The following is a 19,540-nucleotide window of genomic DNA, read 5'->3' as shown; positions in this document are numbered from 1 at the left end:
AACTCTTGAAGCACAGTGACAAAACCAGGGCATAGGCCCATAACTAAAACTTCACCCATCCTGCAGAAGGATCATTCCATGTGTTTTGCATCCAACGCTCCTGTTTCCACACTCAGGTGCAGCACATTATTGCCCCTACAAGCCGCACCACAGCATGAACCCCCACCCTGAGCAGCCTGCAACGCACCTTCATGCCCACGAGGTTATTGTGAAAGTCCACCCTGGCTCGCAGGTCCTTGTTGGGCTTCCTCCCCAGGAACTCCTTGACGAACTTGTTACTGTATTTCAGGTTGTCGCCGCAACCGCCCCACTGCCAAGCCTCACGGTTCTCCAGGTCGGGGGCCTCGTCGCAGGTGCAACGCTCCATCCGCCCTGCACTGCATGCCTTGGCCATGGCGTGTGTCAGCCCTGCGGAGGAGATGGCGTACAAGAAGGCTGTCTCCTTAAAACCTGCAGGAGAGAGGAAGCGGCAGCTTTAATTGCAGCTGGAGCAAGGGTTAAAAAAAAAAAAAAAATATAATGAGGAAATCAAGGCAAAACCCACTGTGAAAAGAGTCTGAGCAATGTCAAAGCACTCCAAGATCTACACACATCACTGATGGTGGAGAGGACATAGTGGAGAGCAAGGAATGATGCATAGAGATGGCACAAGCCAGGATTCGAGAATGCAAATGAAATCTGACCAGGTCTGTGGCTGTCACTGTGCAGTCTCTACCTGAAAACAGAAAGTGGCGAGCAAGAGCTGGACAGGCCATGGAGGTACCATCACTCGGTAGCAATACGGCTACCAAGGGTACACCAAATAGCAGGAACCCAGCATAGACTTCCAGTCTGATGGTTGGGGTAGAAATCATGAGGGCTCCTTGTTCTTCCCTCTTCTCCAGAGAAGAAGAAGAAAAAAAAAAAAATTCAATCAATCACTGGGTCCTACTCCAGTTCAACAAAATTGTTAACAAAAGGCACCTGAGGACTGGGAAGCACACAGTAGCCAGTCTGTCACCCATCGCAGCATCTCAAATGCCTCAAAAAGCAGTTTACACCTCAAACCTTTCACACGCAACCCTTTTTTACACTTCCATGCTCAGTTGCAGGGATGCCACAGCATCCCTTCCCCCCGATAGGTAAACTGAGGCCCAGAGAGACACATGAATTTGATCCAAATGATAAAGCCAGAAATAAAAAGCAAACACGCCAGTACTTATAGCTCCCCATTCTCCAGCCATGGAAGCCATAAACGACTGCATATTTGAGATGCAATTCCAGAACAGCTTTGGAACCGACTCAAGAAATCCCCCACTCAAAAATAACACAAGTGGATGGTGACAGTAGTGGATATATCTGTAAGCTGGTGTGTCAACCAAGGACATGCAGAGACACTGCCAGGTCATTTTTGGAACTGTTCCTTAGGATGTTCATGGTAGTCCAAGCAAGCTCATGGGGCGCTACTTTGGCCCATCCCCAGAGCCTGCCTTCACAAAGCATTCCCAGGTGCACGATGCTGAACTTCAGCAGAACACAGATGAAAATCCAGCCCAGAAGACTAAGTTTTGGTCTTCCCAAGAGGGCTGACTCAAACCAGATTCTGGGAGAAATTGTCCGACCGTTCTACTGCTCACCTGGAAAAGAAGAGCAGGAACCTTTCTGTTATTGGAAGGATGTTTAAAATAAAAAAAAGCTCAACTCCACACTCACTAGGGACACCATGAAGAGTGGCCAGGGTTGAAAAACCAAATTTGTTTGGTTTTTTTTTTTCCCCCCTCTTTGTTTTCTCCCTGAAGTTAAACAATGTTCTCTGGCACCCTAGAAACATCTTCAGCATTGCAAACTCTCTCACTGGGAGTGGTGTGAGAATTCTTATTTAATTCACACAACAAAAAATCATGGGAATGCAGGCCAAACTCCTCTGGGTAGAACATGGCTTCCAAGAAGCTTCCATCTTTTCTAGGCTGGTTCAGATTTTCCTAGGTTACACCCTAGGTCGGACTGCCGACATGGCTGTCAGAGGGATGCTGGGACGCCACTACTAGAAAGAGAGATGCTCCCAAGCCTCCTTGTTCCTGAGTTGTAGAGTTGTCCTCTTGCCACTGCTACTCCTTGGGCTATGAAACGAAGAGGTACCAGTGTGCTAACAGAAGGGCCTCGGTGGAACAGGGCATGCAAACTCTTCTCTGAGAGACCGAGACATTGCAATTAGCAGCAAACAGCCTGGATGTGGTCCAGTTTAGTAGGTATCCCAGACCTACAACCTGCTTGAAGGCCTCCTGGTTTGAAGCACTGAATTCACAGCGGTTGTGAAATCTCAGCAGAAAGTCAGTGCCGTGCAACCACAATGCATACCAGATTTGACAGAAAGCCAGGAGGAATGGTTTGTCTGCCAGCTTCTCCCCCTCCATCAGTCTCCCCACCAGCTTTGGCTCTACTCCTCCCATTCTCCATCACTAAAAGCCTCACAAATTCCCAGTGCCCATCAGCACGGGTATCATCTCGCCCACAGGCAGCTCAGGCGGCTTCCAAGCAAGTCCATGTGACATTTGGCTCTGGCCAGATTTAAAGCCATCTCCACCGCTCACTATTTGATTGCACCAAGATATTTTGTAACAAGATAATGAGCTTTAAATCAATGCAGGCATTCTAACCCCCAATGCAGCGACAGCCTGCCGTCCGCAGCTATCCAGTTTCAGCCATTTCCAAAATTGTTTGCGAGTATCCCGAGAGGATAACAAGTCCCTTAAACAAACCCCAGTTACTTTAAGAAACAGGCTGCATCAGCCCAAGTTGCAAACCAGCAGCCAGGCTGTTCTGGTGACTGAGTGTAAAAATGGAGAGAGAAACTTCTTAAGCAAGATGTGGGGGATTTTTGCCTTTTTTTTTTTTTCCCCTCTTCTCTTTAAAAATGGTCCTGGAGGAGAGTAAGAAAGCCCACACCGATATATTTGAATAGTTGTGTCTTAGTGGGTGATACATGTGCCCCTTTGCCCCAGGGTATCACTTGCCACAACACTGAACCAGGAACCGGCAGCTCCCAGAGAGGAGGAGAAAGATTTACAGGGCAGCGTGTTATGCCGCGGGAACAACATCCGAAGGATTTACAGCATTGGTGGAGGGCAGAGATGTTGCAGGGGCATAAAACATGGAAGAATGAGACAGCAGGCAGAGCCTTGCAACCCTCAGAGCTCCCATTTATTACACGGGGTCCTGACAAGGGGTGAAGGGGGGTGGGTTCTCCAAGGTGTTTTAAGGCAGCTCAACTTCAAGCTGCCTCGAAACACTCCTTGCCAAGGGCTGCCCACAGGGGCAGGCACATCTGAAGGAACAAGCTGTGGCCTCCAGGTGTCAGCATGAGAAAGTGCTTGGCTTTCCCAAGGCGCCACTAATCCAGGGACTCCTCTGGCATGCAGGGATATTTTTAAATGTCTTGCAGCTCTGGCTGGACCTCTTGGGTTTCATAAGGACTTTCCTTGTTTCCACCGCAGTCAGTGACAGTGCATTAGTTAAGCCCCAGCGCTTCTGAATTGCTCCTTCTCACTAATTAGCGAGGGAGGGAGCTTTGCAAACCTTTGCTCTTCTCTTTGAGAAGATGTAGATGTAGACCCTGGGTTTCTAGGTCCAGCTCCGTTGCTGAGTGTGGGACCTTCTGGGTGTCACTAAAGCCCTCGAGACCCATGCAAGATAGCTGTAAAACAGTCCTGCTGCATCGTTAGATTCAGTTTGGAAATAAGAACTGGATTTTACTGGGAGGGTTCAGGAAACTGGACTACATGAGGTAGCACAAACGAAGGAGACAAAAATACCACCTGCTCCTCCAATACTCCTTCTCAGCTTCTGGTCATCTCCACCTGAACTGCTGGGAACTGGTGAGGGAATTACCCACAGCTCACATCCAGGGACCTTTTGCCTGGGAGAGCAGTAACAGGACACACAAACATTTGCAGGTGTTGTCCTCAATAGGCCTCCCCTTGCCCCCGCTAGCAGGACAGCACAGAACAGTCCGTTTCGCCTTATTTCCCTTAACTAGGCATTTTCTCAATTTCTTTCCTGAAAGGTTGTCATAATAAATAGGAAAAAAACAAAATAATAAAAAAAAAAAAAGAGAGGGGACAGCTTTGGGAATTTCAACACCTTCCCCTCCAGCAACAGTTCAACTTCCAGCAGAAGTGAGGAGGAACCGTAGCTCTTGGCTGCAGACACACGCACAAACATCTCCAGCCTCCAAGGAGAGGAGCTGTGTCCAGCAATGGGAAGCGGACAGGGTCTGCTTGGCTAGAACAAACACATAAATTACTGCCATGCAGCACAACCTTTGCCTGCTGTGCACTTTCATGGATGAGCTGAGCCAGACTTTGTCTTTACCTTCTACAAGCTCTTTTTGGACCTCTAGGGAGGTAGTGACCCACCTCTGGCAAAGGATGCTCCAGGATGACCACTCTACAAAACGCTAGAGAAGCTGATGGGTGCAGGAGGTGCCAGGACCCCCAACAGACTCTCCCACCCTGCTCACCTCTCTTTAGCAAGCTGGCCCGGTAGCGACCCTCAAGGGTGCAGTTCCAGCGCTCAAAGCGAAATTGGTACTGGCATTCCAGGGCACTCATGCTGATGGCCTCCATCAGGGTCTCAGCCACGCCGGGGTCCCGCCGGCACATCCTGCGCTGCTTCTTCTCCAGCTTCAGGCGGTCACAGACTTTGTAGTGGGCTTTGACGGCAGCTTCCTCCATTTCTGAGGTCAGAGGGAGGATGGTCAGGGGTTCATTCCCCGTTAGCCTGCAGAGGAACAGAGGGACACAGTGGTGAGGACAGAGAAATACAGCCCATGGTAGAAATGGGGGCACGGTGGGATCGGGCTCTCCCCAGTTGAGCACCCATGTGGATTTGCTGATGTCTGGGCAAGGAGTGATTTTACAGCAAGGCTCTCTGCAGTGTGTGTGCAAGAAGAGAATTTGGATATTTGGATTTGTGCCCTCTACCAGCTCTCACAGAGGTTGTTTGGACATAAGACCTTGGCAATCTCCACCACAGGACTGCGTTGAAAACTGAAATAGGGAAGTAATAATAGAAGGTACCTAACTGCATAAACTCAGGAAACTAGCAAGATGACTAGAGCACTACAGCTACTCTCGTGTGCATAAAAAAAAATAATAACGTTAGCACATCAAGCAGAACTGGCTTGGGAAGGGATAGAGGGCAATTCATTCCACCAGACCCCAGGAGAGACACCGAGAAGGCACGTACAGACACTGCCCTCAGCAGAAGATATCCTTACATAAAACCTAGTGAGCCACAGCCTGAGGCTTGAGAGCAGGATATGCTCTTACAGGCGATACTGCCAAAAGCTTTTACAAGGCAGAACGAGCTCAAAACCTAAAAAACGACCTGAAGAAATATGCGTCCCATTGCCTTCTCCCCTCCCCTGCCTTCTCCGAACGCAAGGTCCTTGACTCGTACAATGTGCAACAAAAGAAGCCAGCGGACTGTTCCCGGTGTCAAGTGACGAGCTGCTGGAAAAGGACCAGGCTGGCATCGGCCCCAGGGAGCAGAGAGGCTGCAGGAACATCTGCTGGGCTCATGAGTGGTTTTGTTGGCCAGGCTACCCGCACCCCACTCTCCTGGCTCTGCCCTTTTCCGGCCAGGTGCCAGTCCACGCAGTCAATGAGAATCACTATGTAGGGTTTTTTTGAAGGACCTGAAGACACGTTTCCCCCAGCCAAAAAGGAAGAATTGCTTAAAGCCAGGATTGAAAACATGCTGGAACATTGCAATCCTCTGCAGGCGAGCCCAGGGATGGGTCGTAGGCTCAGACATCTCCATCGCTTCAGGACCACCTGGGGTAAATGGTGTGATGGGCATGGGAGGGGAACACACACTCATCCTCTTCACCAAACCGAGGCATCCCAGAAACCCTTTAAAATCCCACCTGCCCTGCAGGAGCAGTGGTTTATTGTTTCTGGTTTTTAATAAGGATTTCTCTCTAATGAGTGGGACTCATCTTTGCAGGAGCACAGTCCCAGAGGGAAAGCACCTGGGGTGCTTCAACCCTCAAACTTCCTTGCACAACAGGCACAAAATCCTGACCTGAGCCACAGCCAGCAATATCCCACATAGATCTAATAAGTACTAATGATTTAACATCAGATGTCTAAAGGAGGGAGGAAAAAAAAAATGTCTGGGTTGGATTTTTAGGACAACAAAGAAATGGGCAGGGAAATTATCTCCTTCAGTTACTTTCAAAAGTATTAGGATTTCCAGAAAAAAAAACAAATCAAACCAAAACAAAAAACCTGCAATGGTAAAAACAAAGAGTCAGAATGATTTGTGGGAAACATGGAAAACTAGTGTAACCAAGTATAAATTTCCCAAAAAATAGGTTTTTCCCCCAATTCTGCTCCCCCAAAATGATTCAATGATAAAAACACCCAAAAGGCCAAACAGCAAGCTGCATCTGAAGCACTGAAAAATGTTAACCCTTATGTTTTCGCTCTGTTTGGACTTGGGCTTGACTGCTCCCCGAGGAGTTGGGACATTATCCAGCCCTGGTGCCTCGTTAACCAAAGCTCCGAGCAGGCTAGTTAAGGAGAAAGGTGGCTTGGTCTGAGCTTCACAGTGGTAAAGAAAACCTCCAGGACACTCATTTCTGGCCTTCATCAGTATTTCTGCTCAGAAATTTCATTCACGCAAGCTTTCACGGTTGGCACAAGAGATATCCTCCACTGGCATAGAAGAGAGAGGGAGGCATAAAAGCATTTTCTACAGCTCCCCCTCCCCAGTTTACCTTTCCAACTGAGTGGGTACTGTTCAACTAAGTTGGACTGTTCAACTGTTCTGGGAAAGATAAGCTCCAAGTATCGTGTAGCAGATTGCTGTCGCAGTGAGGAGGGATACAGGAATTGATCCTACAGCCAAAATTGCTGCGGAGCAATTGGTGATTTTGCATCCCTTCCCCACCCTCCACCTTAGGTTCTTGGCTTTGGGATACTTCAAAGTGTAGTTGCTGATAGCACAGCCCAACTGCATGTGTCCCCAAAGTGGGCCCAAATAAGAGTCATCTAAAGAAAAACAAAATAAAGAGCCTGGGACAGGGAGAAGGTAGAAAACAGGATTTGTGATGAGGGCAATGCCGGAGGACAGCCCTCCATCAGCTACTCAGCTCCAACAGATGGAAAGTCCTGAGAAAGAATAGAAAATTGTCAGCAACGTCCATTGTCTCTGCTCTTTGCAAAAGGCTTAGGTAGGAATTCACCAGCTCCCATATCTGGGACATGTGGGTAACAGCCATGGTGACCTGAGGAAGCTGGGTGAGCGTGCAGAGACCTACTTCACCCCTTCCCAAGAAAACAACCCAAGAGACAAGACACGAACACAATGTTCTTATAGGGAAGGCGGAAGATCAACTTTTTCCTGAGCCAGCTCTGCCCTGTCCTCACCCGTTAGAGAAAAGGGGACGTGAAAATCCAAGCTGGCGACAAACAAGTCATGCAATGCGCATGCTGAACGGAGAGACCCGTCCATCACTACCTGGCTTGTTGCTTGGACTAATTTCACTGGCTTTCAAGCTGATCTGAATCAGAGCGAAACAAGTGGATTAAGAAAGCATCTCCAGAATAAGACAAGGAGTAAATTTAGGGGAAGAGGGCTTTTCCTAGACAACAAGCAACAAAGCTCTTCTGCGTGAAGACATCCATGAGCAAAAGGAGTACAGATCCATGCATACATAGGTTTTCCCTCCCTGGTGCTGGATCCATGCCCATTTCAGCAGGGGGGGACCAATGCAGAGCGATGCCTCAGCTCTGCACACACATTCCAGCCGCCGCGGGAAGAAGGGCGAGGTGGCACTTTTCAGAGCGTGGCATCAACAATAAACAAGTGCAGGCAGAGCCAGGGAGAGCCAGTGCCCCCACCTGAAACACTGCCTTGGAGCTGCCGCTGCATGGAACGTTTATAATCCTATAAAGCCCTTTTATGCAACCTAGGCTGAGTGAGGTCCCGTAAGGCAACGGTGTCAGAGTCGGATGCTTTCTCAGCTCCTCACAAAGACCGAGCTGTTCCTTCCAAGGAAGTTTTTTTGGGATGGGGGAGAAGGGGGGTGTTTTTTATTTTATATTCCACACACATGATCCCACAACTGTTACAATTAAACTGCCAGCTAGCATTCTGTGTGATGGTATTATTTTGGATTGGGGGCTGAGCATGAGATGAAGGTGTGTTTGTCTACTGGGAACCTGGAGGGAGACCAAACAGCTCATTGCACGCAACCCATGAAGCTTTAACTCTCTGGAAACTAACTCTGGCCTCTGTGAAAGAAATACGAATCTAAGTCAAGAGGTGCTTTCTGCTTCAGACTTTGACTTAATCTTCTGTGCACCTTGCTTGACATCTGCTCCGAGTGGCACACTTACACTGCTCAGACCTCAGGAAGGACCTGGTTGCTCAGTCCCATACCCACCTACCTGAAAGGAACCTTTGCAACATCATTTGCACTATTCTCCTTCCAGTTCAATCTGTCACTTGTTTGAAGCCAGGAAACCAGAAGGTTTATTAGCACCAGCTGTAAATAGCAAGACCTATCTAGTTTGCTTATACACTACTGGTGGCATTCGGCTGCCTTGGTTGTGAACTTCATGTCAAACATTGCTAATTGCTTCGCTCTCTTGGCGTTCAGACTCCAATCACCCAGGCTTGGGAGAGATCCCAAACACAGTCCCTGCCACTGCACAATTCACACCGATAGCTGTGTAGCCAAGTTTTATCTGTAGCAACATGGGATTCATGCTTTGAGAAACAGTTCAAGATGGGTCCTGCTTTCAGCTCATCTTAGAAGTCAAGAGTTTTTATCACCTCGTGAGTTCACACAGTGTCCCTGTATTTTCCCTTATTTAACTGGGGACTTTCCTGGTGAGAATTTGAGGGGGGTGAGACAGAAGTAAGGCGCCTGTATAGACCTGTGAGTGCACTCTCGTTTTTCACATGCTCAAGAGTTTCTTTTGCAAGTGCAGCCAGAGACACGAGCCAAGGTGAGCTGTTTTCCTGCAAGGAAACACCTCTGCTGTACCAGCCTGGAATGACAGGCCTGCTGAAATATTGCATTCCTATCCCAGTGCTTCCTTCTTTGCTGGGAGATTTATCTTTGGTACATCTGTACAAAGGCTGAATTGATTCTATTTTCACTTTTTACATTAATGTGTTTTGGTTTTGTTTGTGTTCTGCAGTATTGCTACTCTTCCAATCCTTTTCCTTTGCTTTCTAACCCTTCTTTTCCTTTATTTAGGAATGTTTAAAGGTTTCTGAAAAGTTGACAACTTGTACACTAACCTTCTTCACTGCAATACCTAAATTAATGACTCCATAACTCAAGGAGACAGACTGAGTTATGCTGGACACCAGGCCTATATTATTATTTTTTGTATCCAACAACCTTCAGTTGTTCTTTCTCTCCCCTACCATCACCCTCCCACACTGTGAAGAAGCTTTCCTAAATTGATCTACCATGCCCCCCCCCACACACACACACACAAAGGCTAATTGCTATTTGAAGCACAGGAAGCCAAAAGTCCAAGGAAACTCTGTGAATTCTATGATGAGTGATGAAGAGTTGATATTTGGAGCAAGAGTTGGCCATTGAAGAATCAACTCTCTCATTCTGCACTGTGTTGTTTGTTTTTTAAGCATTCACAGGTATAAGTGCTACTATTATGAACACTCAATGTCCTTTGGAGGAAACTATCTGAGGAGTGCTCACCAACCTCATTTCTGCTCTTCCCAGAGCTGTCAGAAGCATTGGTGGACCTCCAAATCATTTGGGATTAGAGAAATCTTTCTCTTCTTTGCTACTTAATAATTAGTACTCTATTTTCTTTCTATGCCTCAAAGTCAGAACTAAGTATTTTTGCTCCAAGATGAAGTGCTCACCCCAGTATTGAGGCGTTCGTGTCTATTGTCACCTTGCTTAGACCATAAAATCCAAAGCCATACATGCTAGTATCAAAATCCACTGCCATTCACTGAGCGGCAAAGGTTTCCTACTTTGGGTAATGTATGCACATGCAAAAAAAAAAAACAATCCCATATTCCTTTGAGTCCTTAAAAAAAAATAATGCAAGGTATTCTCCAAGCCTCAGGAAGGATTTCTTGGCTTCCACAACATCCAGCCATCTCAGCAAACGTTAAGTCCCTTCATGAAGATTTCTCCATTAGAGTTATTCACTTCTTGCTCAGCCCTTCCTCAGTGTAATTTTTCCACCAATATCCTCCAGCATCATGCTGTGACATTGTGGGGGTCCAAAAAGGTGACAGGAGGGAAAGCGTTTCTCCCTGGCTGAGAAAATGTAGACCAACCAAGGCTTTACGAGACAGAGCTAAAGAGCCTATGCTCCACCTAGAAATCAAAAGGCAGCAAGGCATTGAGTACTTATGTCAACCGCTCTGACAAAAAATGCAGCATCGGATTTGAATTGGGCAAGTCGCAGGGCTCCTTATCCTCCTGTGCCACCCTGACTTTTGTACCTCCAGCCACTCCCGTAACACCTCTGCTCTTACAGTCATCCCATGCTACACTAGTCTTCCTCCCAGCTAACTCCATCCAATCTTTCATATCTAAGCTCGCTTCCACTCCTGGACCCTCCCCTCTGTCTCTGCCCTCTAGCTGATGGGTGGCTAACCAGCAACAAACAGCTTTGCTAAAACTCTGTCCATCCTGGCCCTTTGCAAGGTTTCCTCTCCTTGTCATCATCCACAGACCAATGCCCCTTATGCACATGCCGGTCTTTTTCCTTCATGTTCATTCCCAACCAACTCACTGATGCTTTGTGTTCACCTTTCCTTTTTGCTCTCTATGTCATTCTCCACAAAAAATGGTGTCTTGCTGTTGGAGACCATTAAACAAAGCCAAAAAAAAGTTTGGAAACTCAAGTAACAAATGCAGCTGTTCTCATCACAAGTATGTTTTAAGTACTATTTGGATCCTTATCTTCTTCTCAGTAGCATGGTACACACACTCAGAGCTTTTCTTTAGGTGGCAACCCCTCAAAAAAGGAGTTTCTCATCAGTCAATTGTGCCCAAATCTCAGTTGCAGCTTCTACTTGTGAAGAAATAAATAACAGCCCCCACCACAGAGACCACTACATTACACGCTTCCACCAACACATGGTGGGGGCAACAGGGCCTTGCAACCTCACTTCACACAGGTGGAAACAGCCATACCCTACACTCATGCTCCAATGAAGAGCACGTGTTCCAGAGAGGAATGCCTTCAAGTCCTTGGTTCTGATTCCGAGCGGTGGGAATTAGGAGGACAGAGAGGAGAAAAGCTACAGCACAGAGGAACTTCCAACCCAATAGATCCCACTTACCAAGGAAGGGAGCATCAGTCTCCATCAGACTCCTGATGAAGTATGCTCAAACAGATTTTCTTTCTTTTTTTAGGAGACAAAAGGTGCAGATTCTTGTAGACTTCAGTCATTCAAACTTATCTTCAATCACTCCTCTGCCTGTATAGATCTATACAGTGGTTTTCTCTGAGCTTCTTTGAGCATCTTGGGCAAGGGGATGGAGGAGTTGGCACATAAGGATCCTGCTACACATACCTGTCAGGATCTCAGCTCCTGTCAAGAGTTACTTCCAGCATCCAGCAAAAAGACAAATAACAGCTGCTTCCGGAAGAATGAATTTGCTGGTGCAAATCTCCAGCTCTTCCCTTTCCTGAATGTTTCTAATACTCGCATCGGCCGCTCTGATCCCAAATTATTAAGCTCTTTTTAGGCCCAGGTGCTACCACAGAGATAATTTATGCCCAAGTTTCCTATTTTAGCCTTAGCTGAAGTTCACGCATAAGCCGGAGGACTTCTTCCAGTCCTGAAGCACTGCTGAATGCCGTGGTCCAAGAAAGTGAAGTGTCCCCAGGCCAGCTGTCCCGCATTGAGAAGAGACCTGGACCCCAAAACCCTTACAAAGGAGTTATCACATCTGCTCGGAAGGGATTTTTTCGGTGAACGGGGCAAGACACAGATGGTTGCCTCCCAGATACAGGATGGTTGCTGTACATATAAATAAGCTTCCATGCAATTTCCTGCCAAAGCATGCCCTCAACTTCTCCTGTACACATTACCAAAAAAAATTTTGGCACCACATAGTATATGAGGGCAAAATTTAGCAACCGAAGGAAAAATACTTCAGTGCATGAGCAGGGAATACGTGACTCAGTTCAGATGTGAAGGGCTAGAGAAGTTCTGGAATTCCTGCATAGAACCTATGGGACCAAGGTGCTGCGAGGAACAGGCTATTTTTGCGCTGTGGTGACCAGGAGCACCACAAGCAAATACTTCAAGCTACTGCAGCATTTCCCTCTCATGCAAGGCTTGAAGACCCACACAGGTTATGAATTACAGCCAATAGCACTCCACTGAAGTAAGGAGACATTGCCTTCCCTTCTGCCTCCCTTCCCCCAGTGAGGGGGACACAAGCAATTACAAAGGAACCCCACCACAGAGGAAGGAATCAAACTTGGGTCTTTCAGCCCTTAGTGGTGTGCCTCAACCACAAGACTGAACTACCTCTCCTCCTCCTTGCCCCACCCCCATTCCATACAACAAACCTTATTCAGGAAGATTTCCAGTCCGCCAGAGCAAAAGACATTTTTATTTGAGGCAAATATCTCAGAGTTGCAACTTTAAGGTTCACCAGCATGGAAACAATACAAGGAGAGGGCAAATATCAGGCCGTTTGCAACATTCCTTGCAATTCACATGGTTTGTGCTGAACAGTTCCCTGCTCCAAACCACCTTTAGGAAACACTGATGGGTTTTTGAGGGGGTGTTCAGTTTTTAAAACTCAATGACTATTAGCTGCCCTTGGCTGGGAGGTCACAGGTAGCTTGTCCCCAAGATCTGCCTGCAACCTAATTCCTCTGGAACAACCCATTTTGTCCATAAGGGAGCAGAAGTGGAGAAAGGAGGTGGGGAGGGGGAGGGAGAGAAGAGGAGGGGAAGGTTGTTTCCTCTCTCCCTTCATCCTCTCAAGAATGAAACAGCCATCAACGAGATTTATGAAGGATTTTCAACCCAACTTAAAACTGGCCGGTGAACCGTGGTGCCAGTGGAATGCACAGGCCAGGAGGCAACAGGGGCTTTCACCCCCGATTTAAGACGGCATTAGCTTTGCCCTTGGCAGCCTGTGCCAGGAATTACACACACACCCCCCCTCGTTTGCACCCCCTTCACAGCTGGGCAGCTCCCCAGCTCCCGGACCCCCACCCCACGACCCACCACTGCTCCTTATTCCGGCCACTGCTTATTCCCCACCCCCCCCACTTTAACATCATTTCTTTTGGCATGGGTATCCCGTAGGCAACATGTAGCTGGGAGTTTTGGTGCGGGGAAGGAGTAAGTGCAGAGCAATGCAGTGGAAGAAGGTGAAGAAATAAGCTCAGAGAAAAGAAAAAATAAGTCTTGTTTTAACCCTTTCGGGTCTCCATGGTGTGCAGGGATGAAAGAAAGAGGTTTTCAGAGTATTTTCCATGATAGGATGAATTGGTGAGACACACACATGCACAACATATCTATGCCCTATAGCAACACATCCTTGCATCAGGAAGACAAAACTACCATAACGCAGAGGGAGTTGTTTGATCGTTGTGGCTTTTCTGGGTTGTTTTGGTTTTGTTTATTTGGGTGGTTTTGTGCGGATTTTTTTTTATTGATTTTTTTTTTTTTTTAGTTTGGTGGGTTTTTTTATTTTTTTTTTTTTTTTTTTTTTTTTTTTTTTACACTGCTGAAAATACTCCCCATCCCAGGATCTTGGACCCCTGCTGCAGTAAAAAACAGCTCAGCTCCATGCCTGACATGGGGTTAGAGTAGTTCATTTTAATCTAGAATTGGGCCTAAGAGCTCTCCATGATGTAGAAAACAAGGGGCATTTCTAGATCACATTTACAGAAAATATACATAACCATCATCCCTCCCTCTCACCTAGCTTGGAATTGTTTCTGGTGGGGTTGAGGACCAGGAGAAGACCACAGATGTACTGAATCACACAAAGGTCTACAGCAGAATAATTTATACCAGATTTTAAAGACAGCAGACTAGAGGAAACAGGCCTGGTGCTCAATGACACAATTTTCTTGCAACAAGGAGTTGAGCCATACGCAAACTCTCTTACATCAGCTCCTACTGTAAAGCCCAAATTCCTAAAAGCCAGAAAGTCATCTGTGCTATAAACCTGCAGCAGTAGTTTTAGTTTTCTGCACCAAGCAAAGGAAATCCAAGTTCTTGGTCTTTCTTGGTAGCTTCCCTTGTCTGGGGAGAGTTGCACACAGTAAAGTATACTTAGTATTTGAAATCTAAACAAAGAGGAACAAAAAAATCCCAAAGATGTTTGCTTATTGTGGTTTTTGCACAGGGGCTGCCTTATGTTTATTCCAGCACGTTGATGAAAGTGGCATCAGAAAGCATCACGCATGGGGTGAGGGCACTTCCCAAAACACCTCCTGTGTCTGTCCTTCTGGCTGTCTAGAGGTCAAGCTGAAGACATGAAGCCTAAGCAAGCCTGACAGATCTGCCCAGAGCTGGGGGCTCAACAGGGAGCTCTTTGCTCAGGGACATGCAGGGGTCAGACCTTCTGATTCAGGCCAGGCACAATGTTAAAAGAAATAGTAATAAATGCAAGATGTTCTAGAGAATGGAGCCCATTTTCCAAACAGCGCATCATTAAACTGCAAGACTCCTTGCTACTGGATGTTGTGAAGCCCAAAAATATGAATAGATTTCAAAAGGGATTAGATGGATTCAGGAAAGGGAGGTCCTCCCAGGTGGGTGATGAAACATGAGGGCTTGAAGGCAGTCTCTGCCTCAGGAAACCTCTAAACCACTGACTGCCAGGAGAAAGCTGGACACACCAGGAGACACATCACTTGTCCCACTTCTCCTTGGCTTCCCCAGATGTCCATGCCTGGCTGAAGAAAACTTTGGTTCGACCCCATATGGCGGTTTTTATGTTCTCAACACCGAGGCAGGAGCCTGTAACAGATGCACTGCAGGACCTTGCTTCGGCTGCAGCTTATCAATATCTAAAGGGTGGGTGTCAAGAGGATGGGGCCAGACTCTCTTCAGTGGTGCCCAGCAACAGGAAAAGGGGCAATGTGCACAAATGGGAACACAGGAAATTCCATCTGAACATCAGGAAAAAATTTTTTATTTTGGGGTTGGCAGAGCCCTGGCACAGGCCGCCCAGAGAGGTGGTGGAGTCTCCTTCACTGGAAATATTCAAAACCTGCCTGGATGCGTTCCTGTCCAACCTGCTCTGGGTGACCCTGCTTTGGCAGGGCGGTTGGACTAGGTGATCTCTGAAGGTCCCTTCCAACCCCCACCATTCTGTGATTCTGTGGTTTAACCCACCTGCACTCTCCAGCCCTTTTGATGACAGCAATAACCAACCCAGCGGTGTTGAGCACTCGCCACACACTAACACCTTGCAACACCACGTTGGATGGAGTCATACATTGGGAGCACCCTGCTCTTTCCTCGGAGAGGCTATTGCTGCCGTGCTTGCTTTTGGCACCCCCAATCCTGCCATGTCCCCAGCAAGCCTTCCACCCACAGCAGCCCTCGGTGCACCGGGACATGGGCATGCCTCGCACGGCTCCAGCGGCCGCCCGGCCAGCCATGTGTTAGTGTCAGTCTCTCCCAGCCACCCCTGCCAGGGAACGCATCTGACTTTGTAATGAATCGCCCGTTTGTCTCCCTAACACCTCAGCCAGCTCTTTTGTTAAGCCTTTATCTCCCAAATTTAACAGCTCCACTGCACACATCATACAGCAGCAGGAGTTGGCCTCTTCCTTTCCCCCTCCCCATCCCGTCTGTCGGATAAATCATGCCATCTCTCCCGAACACTGCCCAGTCTGTTCTCGGCAGATGCTGCAGTTACATAGCTGCCCTTGCCCAGACCACAGAGATTGGCAGGGAAGAAACTCCTTGGAGCCAACGCAGCAGCTTCCCTCACTGCTGGGAGATATCCCTGTGCACACACACACTCAAGTAGCACAGCAGCTAAAGAGAAAATAAAGGTCATTCCTCAGACAACACAAAGCTGGGGGGGTTGAAATTGAACCTTCGAGGGAAGCACAATGAATGCAGAGAGCTCCTCGGGTTCATTGGGATAGAAAAACAACTGGAGAATGAGCTTCCTCTTCCTTCTCCCCAGCCCTAGCTTTTATATTCAGGACCTGGAGGTCCCAGCTGGAAGCAGAGACTGGCTCCCAATCAACTTCTGGACAAACAACAATTTCTAGAAACAAGCGTGCAGTTTCACGCAGAAGGGGGGTTTCACCTCCTCCTCCCCTCAAAACATTTTACCCAGCCCCTATTCTATATCGCACGGAGGTCAGCTCGTAGAGTATTTAGATGGTTGGGCCGTTTGACACATCATCTGATCTATTTTGGGAGCAGTTTACAGCTCTGCAATTCCTCCCCTGCACAACAGTGATAGCTTTTCCACTCTAATGTCATATTATCCTCGTGGCAGGTTTAAAAACTAAACAGGTGAAAAAACAAACTTTCTGGGTACTGGAGAGAGCAGGATGCATGAGAGATGCATTATGGCAATGGGATTGTAGAAGTTTTTCTTCTTTCTGAGCCCCAACAGATATTGTGGGAATGAACTATGAACATAGAGGCTGGTTCCTTACAAAATTCAACAGGAGGATACTCAGAGGCTCTTGCATGAAGGCCACTCCATGACAAAAGGTGTCTCATGAATGTCTTTCCAGAGGAGCTTTGCTGCCCTGAGGTTTTACAAGCCTCAAATGAAGCTTCCACAGTCAGATCTCCAGCCAAGCAAACTAGCTCTGGCCAAGGTTTCAAACTCATCAGATAAGGATAAACCACCAGCGCAGGAGACTACATTCCTGCTGATGTACTCTAGAACATGTTTCCACAAAGCCAACTAACATCACAAACTACACTGTCTTCTGCTCCATACACAAGGGCACTGCATGGTCCTTCCCTCACTGTCATCCACCAAACAACATTGCTCTCTTTCCCTTGATCTCCTCCAGCACCATAAAACACCACTCCTTCACACCACAATTTGTCCCAGCAAGAAGAGGGAAAGAACAACCAACGTGAACATCTGCCATCAATCTCCCAATGTCCATTCACCACCACCAAGAAAGGCCAAGCTCCTACACCATTATAGGAATGGTACAACCCTTCCTCAAAGGTCTGAATCCATGCACAGTTTTGTGGAAGGGAAGCAGATGCTGTAACAGTGGCTAATCACATGTGATAAATAAATCGATACTGATAGCCAAAATGGCCTTAACAGGCTTGTACTGCTGGCAGGATCCTCACTTACCTTTTGAAGGATTGTAGAATATTGGCAAAGACCTCAGCCAGACCTACCTCTGCCAACACTTCAGGTCAGAATACTTTGTGACTTCAGCACATACATCTTTTTTTATGATACTATGTAGAGTCAATATGAACAAAGAGTCATATGAACCAAAATACTGTAGCCCGAGGAGACCCAAAGCTTTATTCTATGAGTGCTGCTGAGCAGATGGGACTGCATATCATCCATCTTCAAAGCAACACCCTTGAGCTCAGTAATTAAAAGAAAAATCCTTTATGCATTGTATGAAAGGCACGTGGTACACAACCAACCAGCATTAAGGAAAGCATTTCCTTCTTGTATTGATCATCCATCCATCCGACTAAGTTGCATTAAAAAGGCAGGAGGGAGGACAACAAGCCAAGTGTTATACATAGCAAATTCTGATTAGATTATGAAACTTTAAGAAGATCTTAACAAGTGGACAGTGTGCATTTTACATAATTAGCTTGTTACTTACAAACGCCTTCCATAGTGCCAATGCAGATTTTCACCACCTAAAATAGCCTAAAGCTGTTGGATTCAAGGACTCCTGCCATCCCAATTTAGATCAACTCAAATACAGAAACCACGAGGTGGTTTCGTTACACCAAGATTAAGAATTGAATCGGCTCTTGTGTGTCTGGATGTTGGAAGGGGTAAAAGATTACAGAGGGCAAAGACATATTATGTCACACTGCACCTCGCCAGCCCGATCCTCACCAAATGTGAAAGCTGTTCTTCACAGCATTTTGACAGATTTCATGTTACTTGGGGGGGGGGGGGGGGGTGTGTGGAATAGAGCCTCACTAAGACTGGACATAAAGGTGCAGCATTGTGGGATGCCACAGCTGTATCCATATTCATTTAGCAGAGAACTGTTCCCCAGCTCCATGAGACGTATACTTCATGAAGCAGGGACTGTTTCACCTCAAATCCAAGAACAAGCTCAGAGCAAACCTTGAGTTACAACCACTGCCTGTAAAATAGGACCTCATAAGCAGCAAACCAGGTGAGGAAGCCATTTGATTTGCAAGTTGCTCATGCTTGACAGAAGTCCCAACAAATGCAGAGCTACACCATATTATTCCTATGCTAATCCCTACACCACTCTTTCCCAGTGCCTGCAGGCATCTAAAGGGAGAAACATTTTCAATTCCAAGTAAAAAGTGCAAGAAAACATGCTAGAAAGCATCTCAAGGAAAAATTGTCTCGTGGGAAGAGGATCCACAGGCTTAGAGTTATCCCAGCGTGCAAAAGTCATCCAAACTGTCAACCAGTTTCTGCAAGTTCCCATTTTCTAAACTACCTACCAACAGCTAGCAAAACAAGAAGAGCAGAAAGACAGTCCTTGAATCACCGGTTATGCAAAAATGCCATGGAGGTGAACTATGAGCTCTCTGGGTGCATACTACAGGACACCCTATCTTGACCTCCTGAATTGCATTAAGATATCCGTAATAGTACCATGGTATAATATCGAGTATGGTCTTTCCACATGTCATATAAGGGCCATTCCAAGGACTGAAGGGGAAGATGATGGCCACGTATCTAATGCAGCAAACAGCCCCAAAGAACTTGAGGAAAAGAGAAAATACTTCCCATTTCCCTTCACCTTAATATTTTTACTCCTTAGGCCCCAGAAATGTCATTGGGTCCACTCTCCTCAACAAATCTGCAGTGCAGGATTTGAATCTTTTCCTTTAGAAAGTTTATGAAGTTACAGCTGAATTAATGGCATAAGGTTTTAGCTGACTGTGAGAAACTATAAGCAAGGTCAGAAGCTCCAACTGAGAGATGGCCCATTAATCTACACATTTGGGAAAAACCAACAAGAATGAACAAAGCACAACCAGTGCACTTTCTGCACACAACTCTATATAGGTTTATATCCCTAAACTCCTCTAGAATTCAAAACACTTTAGAGTCCATCTGTGAAACAGAGGTGAAGAAGATATTTGAAAGTTTCGTATCTAAATTATTCTTCGTGAACTCCTTTGAGAACTAGAAGCGGAAGAAGTGAAAAGAACAAAATTCTTATATACAAATGACCTGCAATTCAGCCACTCAAGGGCCAGGAAACATCAACATAATTACTTGTATGGATTAGGAAATAATTCCTGTCTAAAATGTTTACGTGACCACATTCTGCAAAGGAGCACTGCATGAAATAGATATTCTTTTCCAAATTCC

At 46.7% G+C, this 19,540-nt stretch overlaps 1 protein-coding gene across 1 annotated transcript in view; it reads right to left on the bottom strand.

Annotated features, from left to right (window-relative positions):
• The window catches only part of WNT9A (Wnt family member 9A), a 62,253-nt gene that overhangs the window by 19,220 nt on the left and 23,493 nt on the right, over positions 1-19,540 (bottom strand). Inside the window, exons 2-3 of the mRNA XM_054193017.1 lie at positions 4,499-4,758; positions 188-450 (exon numbers count right to left, since the gene is read on the bottom strand). Coding sequence (XP_054048992.1) covers positions 188-450; positions 4,499-4,758 — 523 coding nt within the window. The remainder of the gene's footprint in view (positions 1-187; positions 451-4,498; positions 4,759-19,540) is intronic.

Source organism: Rissa tridactyla, chromosome 2 (genome assembly GCF_028500815.1).
Source record: "Rissa tridactyla isolate bRisTri1 chromosome 2, bRisTri1.patW.cur.20221130, whole genome shotgun sequence".
NCBI classification, from domain to species: domain Eukaryota; kingdom Metazoa; phylum Chordata; class Aves; order Charadriiformes; family Laridae; genus Rissa; species Rissa tridactyla.
Note: the sequence above shows the minus strand (reverse complement) of the source record. Positions and strands in the feature narration are given on the sequence as shown.